At 36.6% G+C, this 18,694-nt stretch overlaps 1 protein-coding gene across 2 annotated transcripts in view; it reads right to left on the bottom strand.

Annotated features, from left to right (window-relative positions):
* Window positions 1–13,512, bottom strand: part of LOC149243105 (chaperone protein ClpB3, mitochondrial-like) — a 32,890-nt gene extending 19,378 nt beyond the window's left edge. The window contains exon 1 of one of the 2 annotated variants that reach the window (XM_089374416.1): window positions 13,323–13,512. In XM_089374416.1, the coding sequence (XP_089230542.1) occupies window positions 13,323–13,480 (158 nt within the window). In that variant the 5' untranslated portion in view covers window positions 13,481–13,512. The remainder of the gene's footprint in view (window positions 1–13,322) is intronic. The other variant, XM_089374417.1, reaches the window with a different exon arrangement.
* Between the last annotated feature and the right edge of the window lie 5,182 nt (window positions 13,513–18,694).

Below are 18,694 nucleotides of genomic sequence, written 5' to 3'. Positions count from 1 at the left end.
TTCTTCCACTTCTATGCTCAAGAGTGGGCTAGTTCAACCGAAAACATCCCCTCACGCTTGAGATTTGATTCAAAATATTTCTACACAACTTCAAGGTAAATTGTTAGATCCATAGGGGTTAGATGATACAATGAAGAGAAAGTTCTAGAAATTTAACCGAAAATTTACTAAAACATCCCAATCTAAAATACTTCTCTAACCTAAATACTAGTGCAAAATAATTGTACACTAATAAATGTATGAAAGCAAATGGAAATAACAATAGATTTATCACCAATAGAATAATAAGCACACAATCCAAATGTTGGACACCTAATCCTCTAAGGGTTGGTGTGGAAGCTAAACAGTGAAAAGGAGTCCATGAGACCACTTGGAATATGAAACCAAGGGTCACTCCCATGTATTATAAATATGTAACATTGTGAATAATAATGTATTCAAGGATTATCTTTAATATCTCTTGTCTGCCATGGTTATGTTTAACATGGTATCAGAGCACTAGGTTTCTTGAATAATCCTAATTGTTTTCATACACCTACCATCTCTCTGCGATTATCTATTATATTCGTGCTCTACCTTTCAAAGTGAACGCTTCTGCCACTAGCCCCTATTATGTGGTAATTGATCTATTTGTGGTTGTCAGTAAATGACAGGCCCATTTATTTTATTGTGCGTTTCTCAAAGTTGAGCACATCAAACCTGCAACGTCCCGAATTAGCGATTGTGTTGGTATACAATGTATTCCTACCTACAACCTGTCAAAGTTCGTACATGTCTATACTTCATGTTTCTATTCAACCTTTCTTTGCCTCTACATTATGTTGAGTGCATTGGTTTCTGGAGTTGTAACACTCGTTCTCTATTTGTGATTTACTATTCTTACATGAGTGTTTCATCTCTAAGTTGTTCACTGTTGCTTCGGTTAGCCCGAGCCTTTCTGTCAAACATGTGCTTTGTGTGACTCCCACCACACTGCCTCCATACTGTTGACTCCCACCACGCTGCCCCCATACTCCACGCAGCGGAACTCCACACTGCCTTACCATCAGCACTGCTCCAGTCCTTCTTCCCATACAAACAGCATTGCGTAACCAACCCAATCTTTGTCTCGGCAGTGAGCTTGAGAGTGTGGTAACCTGGATGCTTCTTCTCCATGACACACATCACAATTAGTGACTGGATGATTTCACCTTTATTTTTGGCTTCGTTTTTGGCGTTGTCAAACACTTTCCATAGTTCTTGCTAAAGAGAATCGGCATCATGGAAAATGACCATGGTATAATATTTAGGCTTCTAAAGTGGATTTGCATTTCATTTCGATTCCAACCTCGTAGCATCTCTAAACCAAGAATGATGTGAAGTTTCTTCCCCACTGCGCAACGGAAGTGGTTGAACATTCCTCTCCACCCTAGACTCTCCACACAGTCGACAATTTCTAGTTTCCTGCATAGCGCTCACACTCTTGCTAGTGCGTTTGAATGGACAACCATTCGGGACTTGAATGCAAAGACCGCATAAGTCTTATGTGAGCTCTGATTTGATCTACCAAGTATCAATGTTGCTTTTGAAGGCCATAAACATGAGTCTGAATGCTGAAGTCGAAGCCTACGAATTATGGTTGGTTACTCGTCTGCGTTGATTTGGAGCAATATGGTATGTTGCTTTCAGTGTAATGGCATATGGTGAGCCCATGGTGCATTGAACCTTCTCCATGGATGGATGTTCTGTTGTGCATTACTCCGACAAAACAATGTGCTAGTTATGATATGGTGAAATGAAGAGACGATTGGCATGGATGTTGCCTTGGAATTGTTTTATCCTGCGTCAATTTAAAATCAATGTTGTACATGATGGATATGTATTGAAGTTTATATGCCTAGGGTCATTATAATGCATTGGAGCTATGGTGTATGGTATGAATTATATGCATTGAATTCGTTTCTTGAAGACGGTGCTGGTGTATATGTGAAGATGGGCATAATATTGAAATCTTATATATATTGAAGCCATGATGCATGCTTTGTGTTGGGAATATGTGCATTGAGTTCTCCTTATGAGAACCATCAAATCTTTCACAAGAGAGTTTGAATAGTTGGACGAAGGACTCAACATTATTTCTTGAACAAAATTAAGTGCCTCCACAAAAGTTCGGTTCACTAGGAGGTTTGTGCAGCATTGTGAAGTCAGCCAAGAAGGCCCCATCTAGTGATTTAGTGCACCCTGACACTATTGCTATATTACTGGAGCACCGTGAACATGTTCTGTTTACCCTCATTCCAGTCAGCTTATTTAAACATGACAGTCATGTTGTATACAACATGAGTTGATGCCGTGAGAAGTAGAAAGAGTTTTATTGCTCTTGAGGGTCTGTTCGTTGCTTCATCTATTGGAATTTCCTGGCAAGAAAGTGACAAGGTTTGCGTAGGGACGAGATGGGTGATTGTCTTTCAAGAGAAAACACCATGGAAACCTTTTCAAAATTCTAAGTTTCTCTATATTTTCTAAATTATGGGCAACAACATTTGAACATTTCACTTTGAACAAGGGAGGAACAATGATCTATTCAAGATTGTTTCCAAACATGACTTCAATCTAGTATCCAAGCAAGATAATGGTAGATATTTCAAAGAAATATCCTATATTTGTTACTCATTTATTTCATTGAATCTTTTATTGTTGGCCATTTTTTGCACAAGCTCACACTTTCATCTGTTGAGTTTGAGTTGTTGAGAAAATGGCAGACTTTGAAAAATTATTAGAGTTATTGAAGACATTGATACATTCTACTATTCATAATACAGTAAAAATCAACAAAACCACTCTTGCTGAGATTCAAATATGCCAACAAGATGCACATGAAAAAATTGAACTTTTGCAACTAGAATCTCAGTTCCAGCAAGATGAATTAAAACAAAAGAGTTGTCATTCTGAACTAGTTTTTGTTCAGACAGACTCCTATCAGCAGCAACAATATGAAGTTGATTCAAATCTAGTGCCCAATGAAGGAGCATATTTGCATGCCGACGTAAATGTTCAGGTTCCACTTCCCAAGCCCATCATCTGACCTTGGGAAGAGCTTGTCAACAACAAGCACAAAACAAGGCTTTGATATGATAAGGAGGCGTCCTTTCATATTCCAGACTATTCCAAACCCATTCAATTTCAAAGTGTTGGGTTTCTTCATGACAGTTCACCTTTAGTTGTTCCAGATCCTGCTTCTCTTCCAGAACAAGTTGTTAAATGCCAACATTGTGACTGAGTTGGCCATATGAAGGATCATTGTTTTGATCTTCATCCGTGCAAGCATTGTGGTCAACATACTCATTCTTCAAATAGATGCTTCAAAAACAAGTCTCCTGCAAGAACAAAGATTCAGTTTGGATGGATCGCTTCTTGGCAATGGACTTCAACAACCAAGAAGATATTTCCTTCATACAACAGGATTTCTTCTCGAATATTGAAAAGTCTTGCAGTTAAATATATTCATCTTCTCACCTTGTATCTGACAGGGGGAGAAGCGATGGTCATATACAAGCTTCAAAGCCACATCAAGCGAGCCTGAGTGACAACCTGAACCTGTTTGCCTAATTCAGTGTTGTAGCCAGAGACAAAGATGCCCCTGAGCATGCCTTTAGTTTGTGGTTAGCCTTAAACCATCTATGTGGGGTTGAGACCTCCCTTTTCAGGTTGAGCTTTTTCCTCTTCAAAGAATTGGGGACACTTCCTCTAGTAGAAGACTTCAGCTTTTTGCCAATTTTGGAAGAGTTTCAGCGATTGCATTAAGCATTCCAAAGTTGGTGGTCATCCTTAAACCACCGCAAGTTGTAGACCTCCCTTTTCCAAGTTGAAGGTCTCCCTCTCCAAATCATTAGGGACACTTCCTCTGGTAGAAGACTTCAACTTCTTGCCAGTTTTGGAAGAGTTCCGGGAACTGCACTAAGCGTTCCAGTGTTGTTGGTCATCCTTAAACCACCCCCTTATACCAACATTTCAAAGAGCACATTCAACCTAGTGTTGTCATGCATATTTTTGCACATTTTGTATTACATCTCTCTTCATGGAGTCATACATACCCCTTTGGATTAACAGGGGGAATGTTGGACACCTAATCCTCTAAGGGTTAGTGTGGAAGCTAAACAGTCAAAGGAAGTCCAAGAGACCACACTTGGAATATGAAACCAAGGGTCACTCCAATGTATTATAAATATGTATCATTGTGAATAATAATGTTCAAGGATTATCTTTCATATCTCCAAAAGATCATACCATATCCATAGAAGGACACCACAATATGAACCCCAAAGTCTTTATTATAGCATGAAAATGTGAGTACACAAAGTTGTATATCTCCCCAAGCGCAAGAGCTCGTTTTAATGTGAAAATTCCTCAACCGAAATCCCTACTGCAGCAATTGATGATATTACTCTTATTTGTTAAATTCCTTTAAACAAATTACTTGCAGTTTCCTATAGCAAATATCATAATACATACACTGCAACCTTCACTTAATTAAATTATATGCGGAAACAAGACACTAAACAAGAAAGAAAATACAACACAAATGACATCGTTGTTTTTAGACAAATGTCCCCGGAAAAACCCAATGCGGGAAAACCAGTGCAATAGATCTGAGGGTTTATTATTATTAAGCAATAGCAAATTCTGAATACATCTCTGAATACCTCAAGGGTTGTTCAGTTACAAAGAGAGAAACACTAGCAGAAAGATTTGTGAGCTTACTTCACACAATCACTGAGAAAAAATCTTAGCTGATCCAGACAATGGATGAGGTGCCTCCGGCAGGCCCTGCACTGCTTCTGCGCAGTCCTCACGCAATCCCTGCATCAATCCCTTTAAGCACTGCGTCACCCAGCCAGTTGATCGATTTGCTGCCCGGATTCACTGCTCTCAGCCTCCTAGTCTCACACCCCAGCTATCGGCTTCTGAAACTAACTTTGTTGCAAAATTTTGAACTCTCTCTCACCCTCTACGTGGCCCTGCATCAGCCTCTACATGAGAGTTGTTGGATCGCTCTCTGCCTCTCTCTACTGATGATTCTCTGGCTGAGAAAATCTCTCTCTCCAAATGCTATCCCTGCCCCTCAACTGCAAGAAATCTACTCGATCAGAATTTCCTCTTGTTCCTTCCATGTTCTGCATGAGCTAAGAGACAAGCTTGTCACGCAAGTGACACCCAAAGTGGCAAGGATGCAGCTACATATTCTGCTCCAACACTATGTGTAAAAACATTTTCTACATTCTGGGGTTTGAACTTTGGTCCCTCCTTAAATTGTACCAAATGGAAATTATTAGAGAGAGGAACATGAGTTAACACTAACAGGATGACAGGATGGAGCTTCGACTTTGGTAGGCACGCATAGATCAGTCATTACCTGGAGTCAGTCTGGTGGATGAAATGTTATGCTGCCACCCTGTGTTGTGCTATGAGATTTAGCAATAAGAGGCACCAATCTTCTGTAATAGTCTAACCCTTCAAGATCCAGGGGCTAAGCTCAACACGTAACACGTATTGGGCTCACAATTTTGTGTTTTTTTCTTCTTTTTGATACCCTAGAGATTCATTTCACAATCCTATTACACACAGACAAACCCTCTTGGATGCCCTTCTTAGCTCTATCCAGCCTTACGGATGCCTTGTTTCAGGCCAGTGGATGGCTCTTTCCTTATACAATCTAGCTATAATATTGTCCAACCCTCTTCTAGGGCTCAAACCTCTTTAGCAGATGCCTTAATCAACCTTTGCTTGAATCATAAAACAGTCTCCTTGGCCTTCTCCTAATAGACTTGCTAAACTCAACCTCTTCCACTAGGTTGTAGCTCCTCTAGGCTCTCTTTAACAAGGCTCTGATACCATGCTGATTCTTCTACAATAAACAAAGTAGAAACCGATTTTCTTACCTAATAATTGTTGAGAAATCTAGGAGAATCTAAATTAGGTGATTTCTCTTCTTGTTGATAACTGCTTGTGATGCATTTTTCATTAACTTGATTATCTTCCTCTTTCAGTTGATGATTATTATGTTCTTATCATCAAACAACTACCAAACTATGAAATACAATAAGACAAGAGGACACAAGATATAGGCTATAAGCCAAGGCCAAAACCTCTCCTCTTAAAAGGAAAACCTATGTTGCAGGAAACGTGGCATAGAGGTCCGTGGTACGAAACGCGGAAACGCATTTGGTACGGCCGTGAAATGCGTTTCCGGCCATACTGCCACATTTCCCGAAACGGAAACGTGGCCAGTACGGCCTGAAACGCGTTTCAGGGCCGTACAACCCACGTTTCCTCATTAACTTGTGTTTTTTTAATTTTTTTTTTTATTTGTTTTTTAATTTACTTTTAGGGTATGTTAGTGACTTCTAGATGTGTGTCTAAAGTTATAAAAGTGAATTTTTGCCCTAGTGTTGATATGCAGTTCATCAGGAAGTTTGAGGCATATGCAGTTCATGGTAATGTTAAATTCTTAAAGTAAAAGTGATATTCTCCTTTATTTTTCATTTTCATCATTTTTATCACTTTTACTTAAATTTTTAACATTACCATGAAATTACTCAGGATGTTTGAGAGTGGTTTCGCCCTCATTGGATTTCATATGTAGAAAGTAGAATTTTAGATCTCACTCAAAATCCAGCATAGTTATTTGTTTTTCAAGATTTCAGGATTGGGGGGATTGCAATGTTTCCATTGGATTTTATCATGTACTAAAGTATGGAACTTGTATTTAATCAAGAGAATCAAGCCCTCTATGCAGGGGAAACTCCCAATAATCAAGATCATGTAGGGTACTAGGGTATGAAACGTGTATTTAATCAAGAGCACTAAGGTCATTCGACTATGTAGGAGGAGACTCCCAATACAACAGTGGTCCTTCTAAAGAATGGGATGTGGATGCAGAAAATCCTGATTTGGATCTCTCTCTTGCAGCCTTATAGTCTTTATTGTACTTGCAGCCTCATATATTAATATAAATAAAGGCTGATTTTGAGATTTGGATATATAATAAACGTTGCTTTTGCATATTCCGATATTTTTATTTTCATTATGTGATCATTCATGAGTAAATGTGATGTAAATTAAATCTTAATGTTTAAGTGTAATAAATTATAATGTATCATTTATGCTTTATGATTGCACATATATATATATATATATATATATATATATATATATATATATATTTAAATATTTTCAATATATATATATATATATATATATATTCACATTTCCCCGTTTCCAAAATTTGGGGAGGTCGCGTTTCGTATCGCTTCCCGTTTCGGAAACTCGTACACGTTTCCCCGTGCAACTTAGAGGAAAACCCACGAGAATTATTCTCTTTTTATAGAATGTCAAGATAACAAATTCAAAGACCTAAGATCCTTGTCAAAGATCCCTCCCAGATCAAGTCAAACTTCTCCTTCTTGATGAACTTTTCTTTCTAGCTACTTTGACCTAGCAGCTTCCAACAATTTCCAGCGACCTCGACGCCCATCAACTTTGACTTCCAACAATTTTGATGTAGCAGTAACTTTGACTTCCCCAAGAACAACTTCTTCAACTTCGACTTCCCCAAAAACTTCTACAATTTCGATCTAGTAGCTACTTCATAAACCATAAAGAGCGAGAGAGAGAAGCCCAAAACTTCGATCTTGCTTCTCTTCTTCTTTGCCTTGAACTTTTTCCTTTTCCTTTGTCTTCTAGCTTCCTTCTTTAGTAAATCAAACTTGTTTCTTACTTGAATGAATGTCCCTTCAAATGAAGTTGGGGTTCCCCTTATATATAGGCTTGTTAGGAGGCCAACATGTTTGACAAGGTCTTGGAGGGTTTTTATGACATTTTCGACTTTACAAAAAAATTCTTTTACGAGATACAACATGCCCAAAGAAGTCTTACATTTATGACAATGACTCTTTTGAATTCATAATTCTATGACAAACCTAGAAGCACTCAATGGGTGCTTGACCTATAAATAAATATATTTTGAGCATGAAACCCATGCATCAACGATGACAATAATAAATTTATTCTCTTTAATATCAAATATATAAAATCATGATTACATTAGACATTATGAAGACCGAACCTAGTTACACATTTCAACACTCCCTCTTAACTAGGGAGGTATTCATAATACATACATGTTACTAAGATATTTTCATATTGAATAATTCTCATAAAAAGAGTTATATTGGTAAGCCATCTCATAAGCTATTAATTTAGCTTATCTCATTGCATGTCATCATACCAACCAGCATTGTCACATAGCAAGGCCTTGACTAACAATTTTGTCTCTCCACAATATCAGAGCACAATCTTGGCGAGACAATGATTGATAGATACCATCATCATTGTCTCTTAGGCACATACCCCACATGGATGTTCACAAGTTATGTCTTCCTAGGACAATTCCTATCTTGGATTAACACATTCTCAAGGAATTTCCTCTTCGACTACTTTTACGTATTGGATTCCCTACCACATCCTCAAAGCATATTGGAAACCAAATGCTTACCCAATCCCCATTCTTTCTTCATAACATGCAGAAAAGAATGATGTGTCTATTTCTCCCTCTCAACTAGGGAGGATATACTCATTCCTATAAAAGGAATATACTCGAGTTCCCTCTTACCTAGGGACTTGCCTAAGCTCCCTCTTAACTAGGGACTTGTTATCAGCAGTAGCTATTGGCTTCCTTGGTGGAGATCATTGTACTATCAGCGGCTCGTAGGGTTCCTCCTTTCGGTATCATGTCATGAACTTCAATTTCTTCATTATGGAGCCTTCATCTTCTAGATCTTCGTCGTAGGGTATCAAACATCTTCTCTGTCACTTTCCTTCAACAAACCATAGTGTTGAATCAATAGTCATGTCATCCTTCTCTTCATTTAAAGTGATCTTCTAGTTCACATATGGCTTTCCTTCATACAACTACCTCTTCCAAATCATGTTTCTTTCAAGATCTTCCATTCAATCTCATGAGTACTAGTTGTAGGTGACATCCACAACTCTCTTTTGGTAGCCCTATTTTCAACCCAACCAAATAATCTCAAAAATCAAAATGAACAGTAAATCAAAGTTACCGTTTTATGATGGCCCTTCGTCATGACATCAACTTTTCACAATATCAACATCCTACACATATATGAACCCATATCCAAAAAATACATTACCAAGATTCTCTTTTTCCATCATACATATCAGGGTCTTCATACCTTCTTTATGGAGATATCATAGCTAATCCTTCTAGGCAACATCGGATGTTGAGTCCTTATCTTCTCTTATAGATGCATCTACCCACAAACTCTTCTTTCATCTTCTTCATATATTGCTTTCCTCAGAATCTTCTTTACATAATTCTTTCAACATAGGAACCATGATTATCAACTACCACATATTCTCCATGAGCTCATATTATATAGTATATACATTGATTCCATCCTGTCAATTTCTATAAGAGTTCAAGGCATATAGTCTACATGCCTTCATGCATCTTCTAATGGAAGAGTTTCTTCTTTTCTAACCATGCTCATGAGATAGAGCAGTCAACCATTCAACTATATGATGACATGACTTTATCTATCAAATATATACATACCTCTTCCTTCTTTTGGTCATCTAGACTTCCTTCTAGCATCTTCCTTTCCCCATTTGAAGATGAAAGTACTTCAATGTGTTGCACATCTTTGTCATCATACCTTACTAGTGGATCCCACACAATGTCGAATGTGGATTATTTATGAGGCACTTGCTTCATCTAAGTAGAGGTGAACCTTCTTATAAAGATTCTAGAGAAGGATCTTGATGATCCTCATTCTGCAAATGCTCCTTTCTAATGATGATGTATGATGATCATTTTATCTTCTATCTTGCTAGATGACTTTGCCCAACCATGTATATTGCTACTTCGGTTATTTTTTTATGCTTTCAATGAAGATGTCATGTGCTACTTCCCTTTTATGATGACTGCTTCAGCCACATAGATTTTTACTTTGGCTACATCATGTTTCTATGATGATGTCATCTTAATCTTTGCTACAATGCATCCTATCATGAGATGCTTGTTTCTTTGATTTTCTCACTCCTATGCACTTGAACAATAGGCTAGGTGAGTGAGAGACCTTCTAATAGTGGAATTCTATCACTTCTTCTTTCTTTGACTTCTTATTTTTAGGTTCTTCTGCTTCTTCAGTGATATGGGCTTCATTTCTTTCTTTTCTCTTCTTATTGTCCTGCTTGAGTTTAGCACAATTCCTTTTGAAATGCCCATATTCATTACATTCATAGCATTGTATCTTTAACATGTCGATCTTCTTTCGTTTCCTAGGATCAAATTTTCCAAACTTTTCTTTCCTCCTAGCCATAGTTTCATATGCTTGAATTTGTTCACTTGATCCAACATCGGTCTTTGACTTTAACCTAGTTTCTTCAATTTCGCATAATGAACAAAGTTCATTGAATGGAATGGCTTCCTTCTTTCCACAATACTTGATACATAGTTACCCCATTCATCAGATAGTGCATTGAGCACAATGATGGTCATTTCTTTATCAGACATTATTTCCCCTAGCTCTTGTAGTGGATCTCTTATTTGTGACACCCTGACACCCTCATAAGGTATGAGGCAAACCCCTTCTTCCTTTGACGCCTTCATCTTGTATAGTTCGGTTATCAATGATATGACTTCTCCTGCAATGCTTACAAAAAACAATTCTACCAACTTTTCATAGATATCTTTTAATGTCTCCATATTTGCTACATAAGGGATGATGGAATCCTTGATTGATTCTATGAGGATTCTTTGAGCCCTTACTTCTCCTTTCATATACTTCAATAGTGCTTGAGATTGATCTTGAGAAGGTTTGGAGATTGAACCCTTGACATATTCAATGACTTCATTTTCTATGAGGATCAAATCTATCCTCTTTTTCCATGCAAGGTAGTTTGATGACCCAACCAATTTGTTGCTCTCCTTGCAAAATGAAGTCATTTTGATAGTAGATTCAGACATAAATATAAAATACTTACTTGATGAGATGAAGATACCTCCTTAATGATGATATCTTCCAATGGATGTCTTCTTGATGATGTTGACTTCCACTACTCCTTTGTTGTTGACAATTTAAGATGCCTTCTTGATGACAATGCTTCTTCTTCTAGATGATGAGAGGTGTCTTCAAAGATTGCTTGAGGTGTGATCCTTGATGAGGGAGATTGCCTTGATTCCTTTGATGATGATGTATTCTTCCTTTGGATGGAGTCTTCTTAAGATGCTTCAATTCCTTCTTCCTTGGAGGTGAGGTCCTTTGAGGTCTTCTTCTTCTTCAAAGTGTCGTTGCTTCTAGATTGTATGATCCTTGCAATGATATGGGTAGTCCTCCTTGATGTTCCTTAGTTCCTTCGAGATGATGTGTGGATTAGTCTTGCTTCATGATCTCCTTGTGCTCAGCCCTTATGTATCCTTCTTGAATTGGATGATCTTCAAGCTGCCTCTTCTTCTCTTGTTACCTTAGCTCTGATAACAAGTTGAGAAATCTAGGGGCAACTAAATTAGGTGATTTATCTTCATGTTGATAACTAATTGTGATGTATTTTTACTTAACTTGATAATCTTCTTCTTTCACTTGATGATTTTTATGTTCTTATCATCAAACAACTACCAAACTATGAAATACAATAAAACAAGAGGACACAAGATGTAGGCTATAAGCCAGGGCCTAAACCTCTTCTCTTGAAAGGAAAACCCACAAGAATTCTTCTCTTCTTATAGAATGTTCAAATGACGAATTCCAAGACCTAAAACCCTTGTGAAAGATCCCTCCAAGACCAAGTTAACCTTCTTTCTAGTTACTTTGACCTAGCAACTTCCAACAACTACGACCCAACAACTTTGACCCTCAGCAACTTCCAGCTACTTCGACCCAGCAACTTCCAACAACTTCAACCCAGCAACTTCCAGCGACATCGACCCCAGCAACTTCGACCTTACAACAATTTTTGACCTAGCAGCTGCCACCAACTTTGACTTTCCAACAAGTTCGACTTCCCCAACAACATCTTCTGCAACTTCGAATTCCCTAGAAACTTCTGCAATTTCGGTCTAGCAGCTACTTTAGAAACCCTAACACGAGAGAGAGAGAGGTCCAAAACTTCGATCTTGCTTCTCTTCTTCTTTGCCTTGATTTTCATCCTTTTCCTTTGTCTTCCAGTTTCCTTCTTTAGGAGATCAAACTTGTTTCTTGCTTGAATGAATGTCCCCTCAAATGAAGTTGGGTTTCCCTTATAGATAGGCTTGTTAGGAGGCCGACTTGTTTGACAAGGTCTTGGAGGGTTTTTATGACATTTTTTACTTTACAAAAAATTTCTTTTACAATAGGAATTTTGATTCGTAAATATAAGTAAATATAAGATATATATGAAGAAATGGTCACATTGACACAACAGACAAGCATGAGGGAGAAATGTACTTGTGGCAAAGGATTTCAACACGCCAAAATTTCATAATTGTGCCATGGGTCCTAGTTTTTAAAAAGATTTAACAGATTTAAAAAACCTTAAATCAAACCTAAAGCCAATCCTAATATTTTCTAATAAAATTAGTGATTTGAATTGATTCAATTTGATTCGGTTCGACTTGGGGTTCATCTTTTAGGTTTGGAAACCCTGGACAAACCTAATTTTCTAGGTTTGCCAAATTTTGAACTTGAACCTTCAAGTTCAGCCAACCCTGTGATTTAGCCTATGGGCATTGTCATAAAGGAGCAATTAATAAAAACCTATTTTAACCTCATTATGCATCAATACATGGATATGCAACCATAAACAACAGTCCAATATCAATCATCGTCAGCATTAGAGAGAATAGTGCTTAGAAGCGAGAGTCTCATTTTCCCTATCCACAAATTAGAAATGTATGAAGCCATCACACTCGACTTGACATTATTTCAAATGCCATCTACATATTCCATCATTTTCAGCTTAATGGACTTCTTTCACGATACATTACATGTTTATAATTTAAGGATCACATTGAACTACCCATGCTTATATTGCACTTCAATATAATTATATTTTCCCTTTCGAACGCTTGACAAGTCCTAATTAAGAAAGGCAACAAAGAACATAAAATATGGCTTTTTTTATGATAACCTTCCCTCTCAAGAAATATGAATTCTCTTGTTGATTGAACGAACCATACATTGTGGCAAGTTTAGTTTATACAATATTTTAAGAAAACCCATTGAAGGACCATGAAAAACTTTACATCGTGAACTAGTTGATATAAAAATAAGTAGGCTACTTACCCCTCCGCGATCGCAGTCTTTCCAACCCCTGGCTCGCCAATGATAACAGGATTGTTTTTTGTTCTCCTTGAAAGGATTTGAATGCATCGTCGAATCTCATCATCACGACCTATAACAGGGTCCAGTTTCCCTTCTCTTGCCAATTGTGTTAAATCCATACCATACTTTTCAAGAGATTCGAATTTTCCTTCAGGATCTACAAAAAAAACACTTTCTTACAATTTAATACGGAAATCAACTTCATACTATATAGCTGAACTAATGTATTAGAAGAATATTGAGCATGTGTATAAAATAAATCCCAATTAACTAAACATAGACAAGGACACTAACATGATAGAGTTCAAAAATGGAATAAAATATATCAATAGCGAGCATGTGTATAAAATAAATCCCAATTAACTAAACATATATAAGGACACTAACATGATAGAGTTGAAAAATGGAATCATAAAATATATCACTAGCACATTTTGACATTACTAAAAAAAATGTCATAAATGACATACTAGCATTCAAGCAATATTTAAAGTAATAACATGGAAAAGAGCTAGTAATGAGGACAAATGTACAAGGAGAATACTAATACAACAAATATTACAACAAAAATAATAACACCATCAACAGATTTTACTGTTAGTATAAGTCACATAAAAAGTAAAACCAACCACAACTATCCAATTTGAAAGATTTAAGAAGCGATATAAACGAATGTTACTTCATGTTGAGAAAGATTAATGAGAAATGTGAACGAATATTTCCTTATATTTCCATATAGAAAGAGTGCTGAACTTTCTTTAGAATAACTATAAAAGGTACACATTGTCGCTACTTGATTTCATCTTGATCAACAAATTCTTCATTTACTATTCTTGCTTTTGACAAAGCCTATACGATCAAGAAAGACTGGGAACCAAACCCTAGAAGATTTTCAGTTTACCCATGTTTTTCTTCTGAATTTATTTTTCTTCTTGCAAGATTTTTAGTGGAGTTGCTGAACATTTATTTATATCAAACATAGTTGGGATCTCTTGTAACTTTTCCCTACCACTTGGATCAACAAATGACACTCATAGTTTGCCTTTAAAAGGGGAATTATTACCCACCCAAGTGGGCAATCCCCAAAAGAAAACTTTTCTCCCAATCTATTCAACTTGCCAGCGAGCAACCCTATGTGATCTATAGATAGCCAACCTCAAAGGCCCTCCACTTATGCTCTAGTCAGTGCTTTGAGAAATCTAGTGTATTTATAAGATGAAGGTGGGTCATCTATTATAAGGTACATTAATCATGCTTGTAATCAAGTGCTTTAATTTAATGTTATAGATCCTATTACTATGAATCATAAGGTTGAATTGGATGATTCATCGCTTCTGGTTGTATTCTAGTTCTCATACTTCACCTTGTTCGTCATCTCCTGATGCTAGTCTAGTGTGACCTTCTTTCAGGCCTTCCTTTGAGTTGACTAGCACATTGACTGAGATTTTTTGGGTTGTTTGACCAATGTTGACTGTAGTATTTCAGCTAGGTTTTCTGCAGGTCAAAGTTTGACTTTGACCAGATTTGCAGGGACTGTTTTGGGTTGAATTTGACCAGTAAAGGAGGCTGCATTCTCTGACTGTTGACTGAGCTGCTTTGGAGGTGATTTGACCATTGACTGTTAACTGATTACGGATGCTACTGCTGTTGTTCACTTTAACCAAAATTGACAAATTTGACTTTGGATCATATTTGACTTTTGGGCTCATCTTTGATTGGATATTAGATTGGTATTTGGGATAGTCAAAGTTTTGACCTTTGACTCGTCGTTGATGATCTTGAACATTGTATCTCTCTGCTGTCTAATAGAAGAATTTTTTAAAGGGTTTTCCCCCTTGTGGGGTTTTCCCCCTTGTGGGGTTTTCCCCTGGTCTTTGACCAAATATTGTGTTTCTATTGTTCTTGGTTGTCTTCTATTGTGCATTGGTTTACTGTTCTCTCTACTATTGCTTATTGTCGCTGGAAGATTATATTATATTGGATAGATTGATTGCTAATTGAAGAAGAATTGATATAAGTGATTGTGTCAAGAATAAAACACAGGAAAATTAACACTAAAGAGGCAATAAATCATCTTCTGCCTGCTAAAACACCAAGCCTATGCAGAAGACCTTATGAAGTTACCATAAGCTTCAACAATAATTTCACTTCATAAAACTGAAAGTCAATTTTCCAATGTTCTCCTAGTTTTAAAAATCTAAATGAAATATTCTATAGACTCTATAAAATTAGTGAATTAAATTCAATCTAATATTAGTCGTACAACTTATTGTTGAGATAAGGTGGCTGCTAGGATTAAGGAGATTGGTTGCAAAGATTTGGAGAATTAGTTGCTAGGATTGAGAAGATTTGTTCTCTCTTTCAAAGAATAAATAGGACAATATGGGAGAAGTTGTATAAACATGTTTTGGGTATCAAAAAGACTCAGGGGATCACAAGAGAGATAAGTTGAACATATTCAAAACAGAGGAGAGAAGCCAAGCTCTAAAAGCAGGCCAAAGAACAAATTTGTACAGTCGCATGGATAGAGTCGAATAGTGTTGTATTGCAGTTCAAGCAAGCAGATTCTCAGTTGTCCTACAAGTAGATTTATCTCAGTAAGTGCATATTTGAATTTTTGTGCATACCATACAACTGTTAGAACTTAGTTTCACAGCTTGTGGAAGTTTCCTTATAAGCTTGGAAGCTTGGAATATTTAAATGGAAAGCTATTTGAAGGGGTGACCATCTATGTATCATGTTTTTAAAGCGATAACTATTTGTGTATCATGCTTATGCTTTAATTGTTCATTTTCTAGTGACATGTGCGATTGTTGCATGATCAAAAATATTTATTATGTCATTAAATCAATGTTATTGAAACCAAATTGGTGATCAAACCAAAAAGTCCTTTGAACCGGGAACCAGTAAAAACCAAAACAAAAAAACTGATCAACCAAAAACACATAAAATATCCAAATATTAAAGAAAAAAATATACATTCATGTGCATCATATGAATCCAAACCATTTATACACAAATAAGCAAAAACACATAAAATATCCAAATATTAAAGAAAAAATATATATTCATGTGCATCCATATGAATCCAAACCATTTATACACAAATAAGCAAAAGCTACAATTTATATAGCAAACAAGGGTGCATATAACCAAAATAGCACTCAGTGCAATTCATTTCTAAATCAAAAATCATAGTGTAAAAGGTCGGCAAAAAGTCGGGATTAAATCCCAAAATCCGATTTTTTCAGCAAAACGATTAAATTGGCCGAGTTTTTGCAGCCTTTTTCACTGCCGAAAAAAAAGCAATTTAATCGAATTAATCCCAATTTTATCAGGAGTCGACCGAAAAAGCTAGCCATCTTGAGAGTTGAGACTCAGACAAGACTCGAGATTCAGGAGTTGATTCACTATTTTGATATGTGATGTAGCACTAGACTTCATATACATATTATATATTAGCTTTCTTTACATGTTTATGTGAAAATGCATTTATTTGATGTTGTGGATACTCTAGATGCTAAAAAAACTAAAAATAAATGATTTTTTTGTGTTTTTTCAATTTTGCCGACTTTTTGCCGATTTTTTCAAAAAACTCCCGATTTTAACAAGTTTTTCAACTTTTGGACCCTTGCCAATTTAATCCTGACTTCGAATTTTTCCACATTGTCAAAAATACATGAACAAAAAGAGGCTCTAGATGGCCTCTAGTGTCAAACAAAAAAAAGAATTATGCTGCAACAAATACATACATATTTGTAATATCCCCAATTTTGTGAGATATCCCCCCGATTAGGTAATATTGATAAAAGGGGCAAATATTATTTTATGGGAGAATGGCAGCGAATATTATTTTAATGGAGAATGGCGGCAAATTATTATTTTATTGGAGAATGGCGACAAAAGTCACTAAGTGGAAAATGGCCCCCACTAGTGAAACAATATTAAAAAGGGAGTCTAGAAGCATGGAGAGAAATTATAAAAGGAGAGACTCATTTTTTGGGGATTCTATTTTTTTTATCATCTCTCATTAACATTCATTAACATTGAAAGGAAACTCAAGTGAGTTTCAGACTCAAAAGTTTGAAGAGAAACTCTAAGCTAATTTCGGTGGACTTCGAGTGCCAGCCTAGTTACTTCTTGGGGAATATCACTTCACGTTGAGTTAGACGAGTTTAATCCCTTCAAGGGAGCCAAATATCAAGAGGCTGGAAGGTCGATTTCTTAAGATAATTGCCAAGGACGAGTTGCACACATTAGAGGAACGAATTCTCTACTTTACTAAGATCATAATCGAACCTCCTTCCAGCTCAAGTGGGCTGAGAAGTCTTGCCATGCCAAACTAAGGCCACGTTATCCAAATTCAAGGAAGGGAATTGTGTTGCATCTTTAGATTGATTTGTGCGTGTTCATTGCAGTTATTTCCAAAATTTGAAGGTCAATTAGTAGCAGAGATTTTCACTAGTTGAAGGCCGGATTTTTGTCCACAAGAGGGTCAAGGGTTTCATACTCATCTCTGCTCCAAGAGATAAATTGATTGTTGAGTCTCCTTCACAAATTTTAATACCCAAAGAGGAGAGCGACTTTTGTTAATAGGGAGGGACGAGTCACTACAAAAAGGAGGTTGAATTTCACTTGGTTCCAGAGCATAGTTTCAAAGAGACCTGAATTTTTTCTTGCACGAACTGAGCTATATAAAGGAAACAAGCTGCTACACAATGTTTTAAAAGGAGAATCTAATCCCTTTCATGTGGCTGAGTTGGATTGTTGTGCAAGGAGACAAATTTCCAAACCATATAAATATGATTTGGGAGTTGATTATGTGCATGTGTTATTGTTGAAGGTAACCATATATTCCTGTAGTTTTCCTGAGCTATTTCAGAGGAGAAATCTGAGTTTTGTGGCTGCTATAACCATCTACCAGTGATATGTACCCATTTGAATTTAACCCAAGTTATTGCACTGTTGTTTATATTATCTTTGGGCATCTGCTTGATATTATGTTTGCCTACTCAAGCTGTAGGAGGAAGTCAATCAATTCTCGTTGCTGGAACATACTCAGGTTCATCATTTTCTCATGTTGTAAAGTTCATGTCAGATTATAGACTTGAAATTATATTGTTGTTACAAGCTTTGTTAGTGGGTTGTTTTCCCTTCTAAATGCAATATAAATTACATGTTTTTGGACTGAAGTGTTTTCCATGGGTATTTAGATGATGTGATGTCTAATTATTCAAATACATTCAAGATATCTCAGGAGGGAATATTGCAATGCTATCAGAGCATAATTTTGGCTAGTCGTGACAAAGCCAACAAGATCACGGACGAGTTGG

The sequence above is a fragment of the Pinus tabuliformis genome, chromosome 8 (genome assembly GCF_031772625.1).
Source record: "Pinus tabuliformis cultivar Carrire ecotype Pingquan chromosome 8, CPIR1, whole genome shotgun sequence".
In the NCBI taxonomy this organism is placed as follows: domain Eukaryota; kingdom Viridiplantae; phylum Streptophyta; class Pinopsida; order Pinales; family Pinaceae; genus Pinus; species Pinus tabuliformis.
The sequence above is the reverse complement of the archived record's forward strand: the minus strand, read 5'-3'. Positions and strand labels throughout refer to the sequence as shown.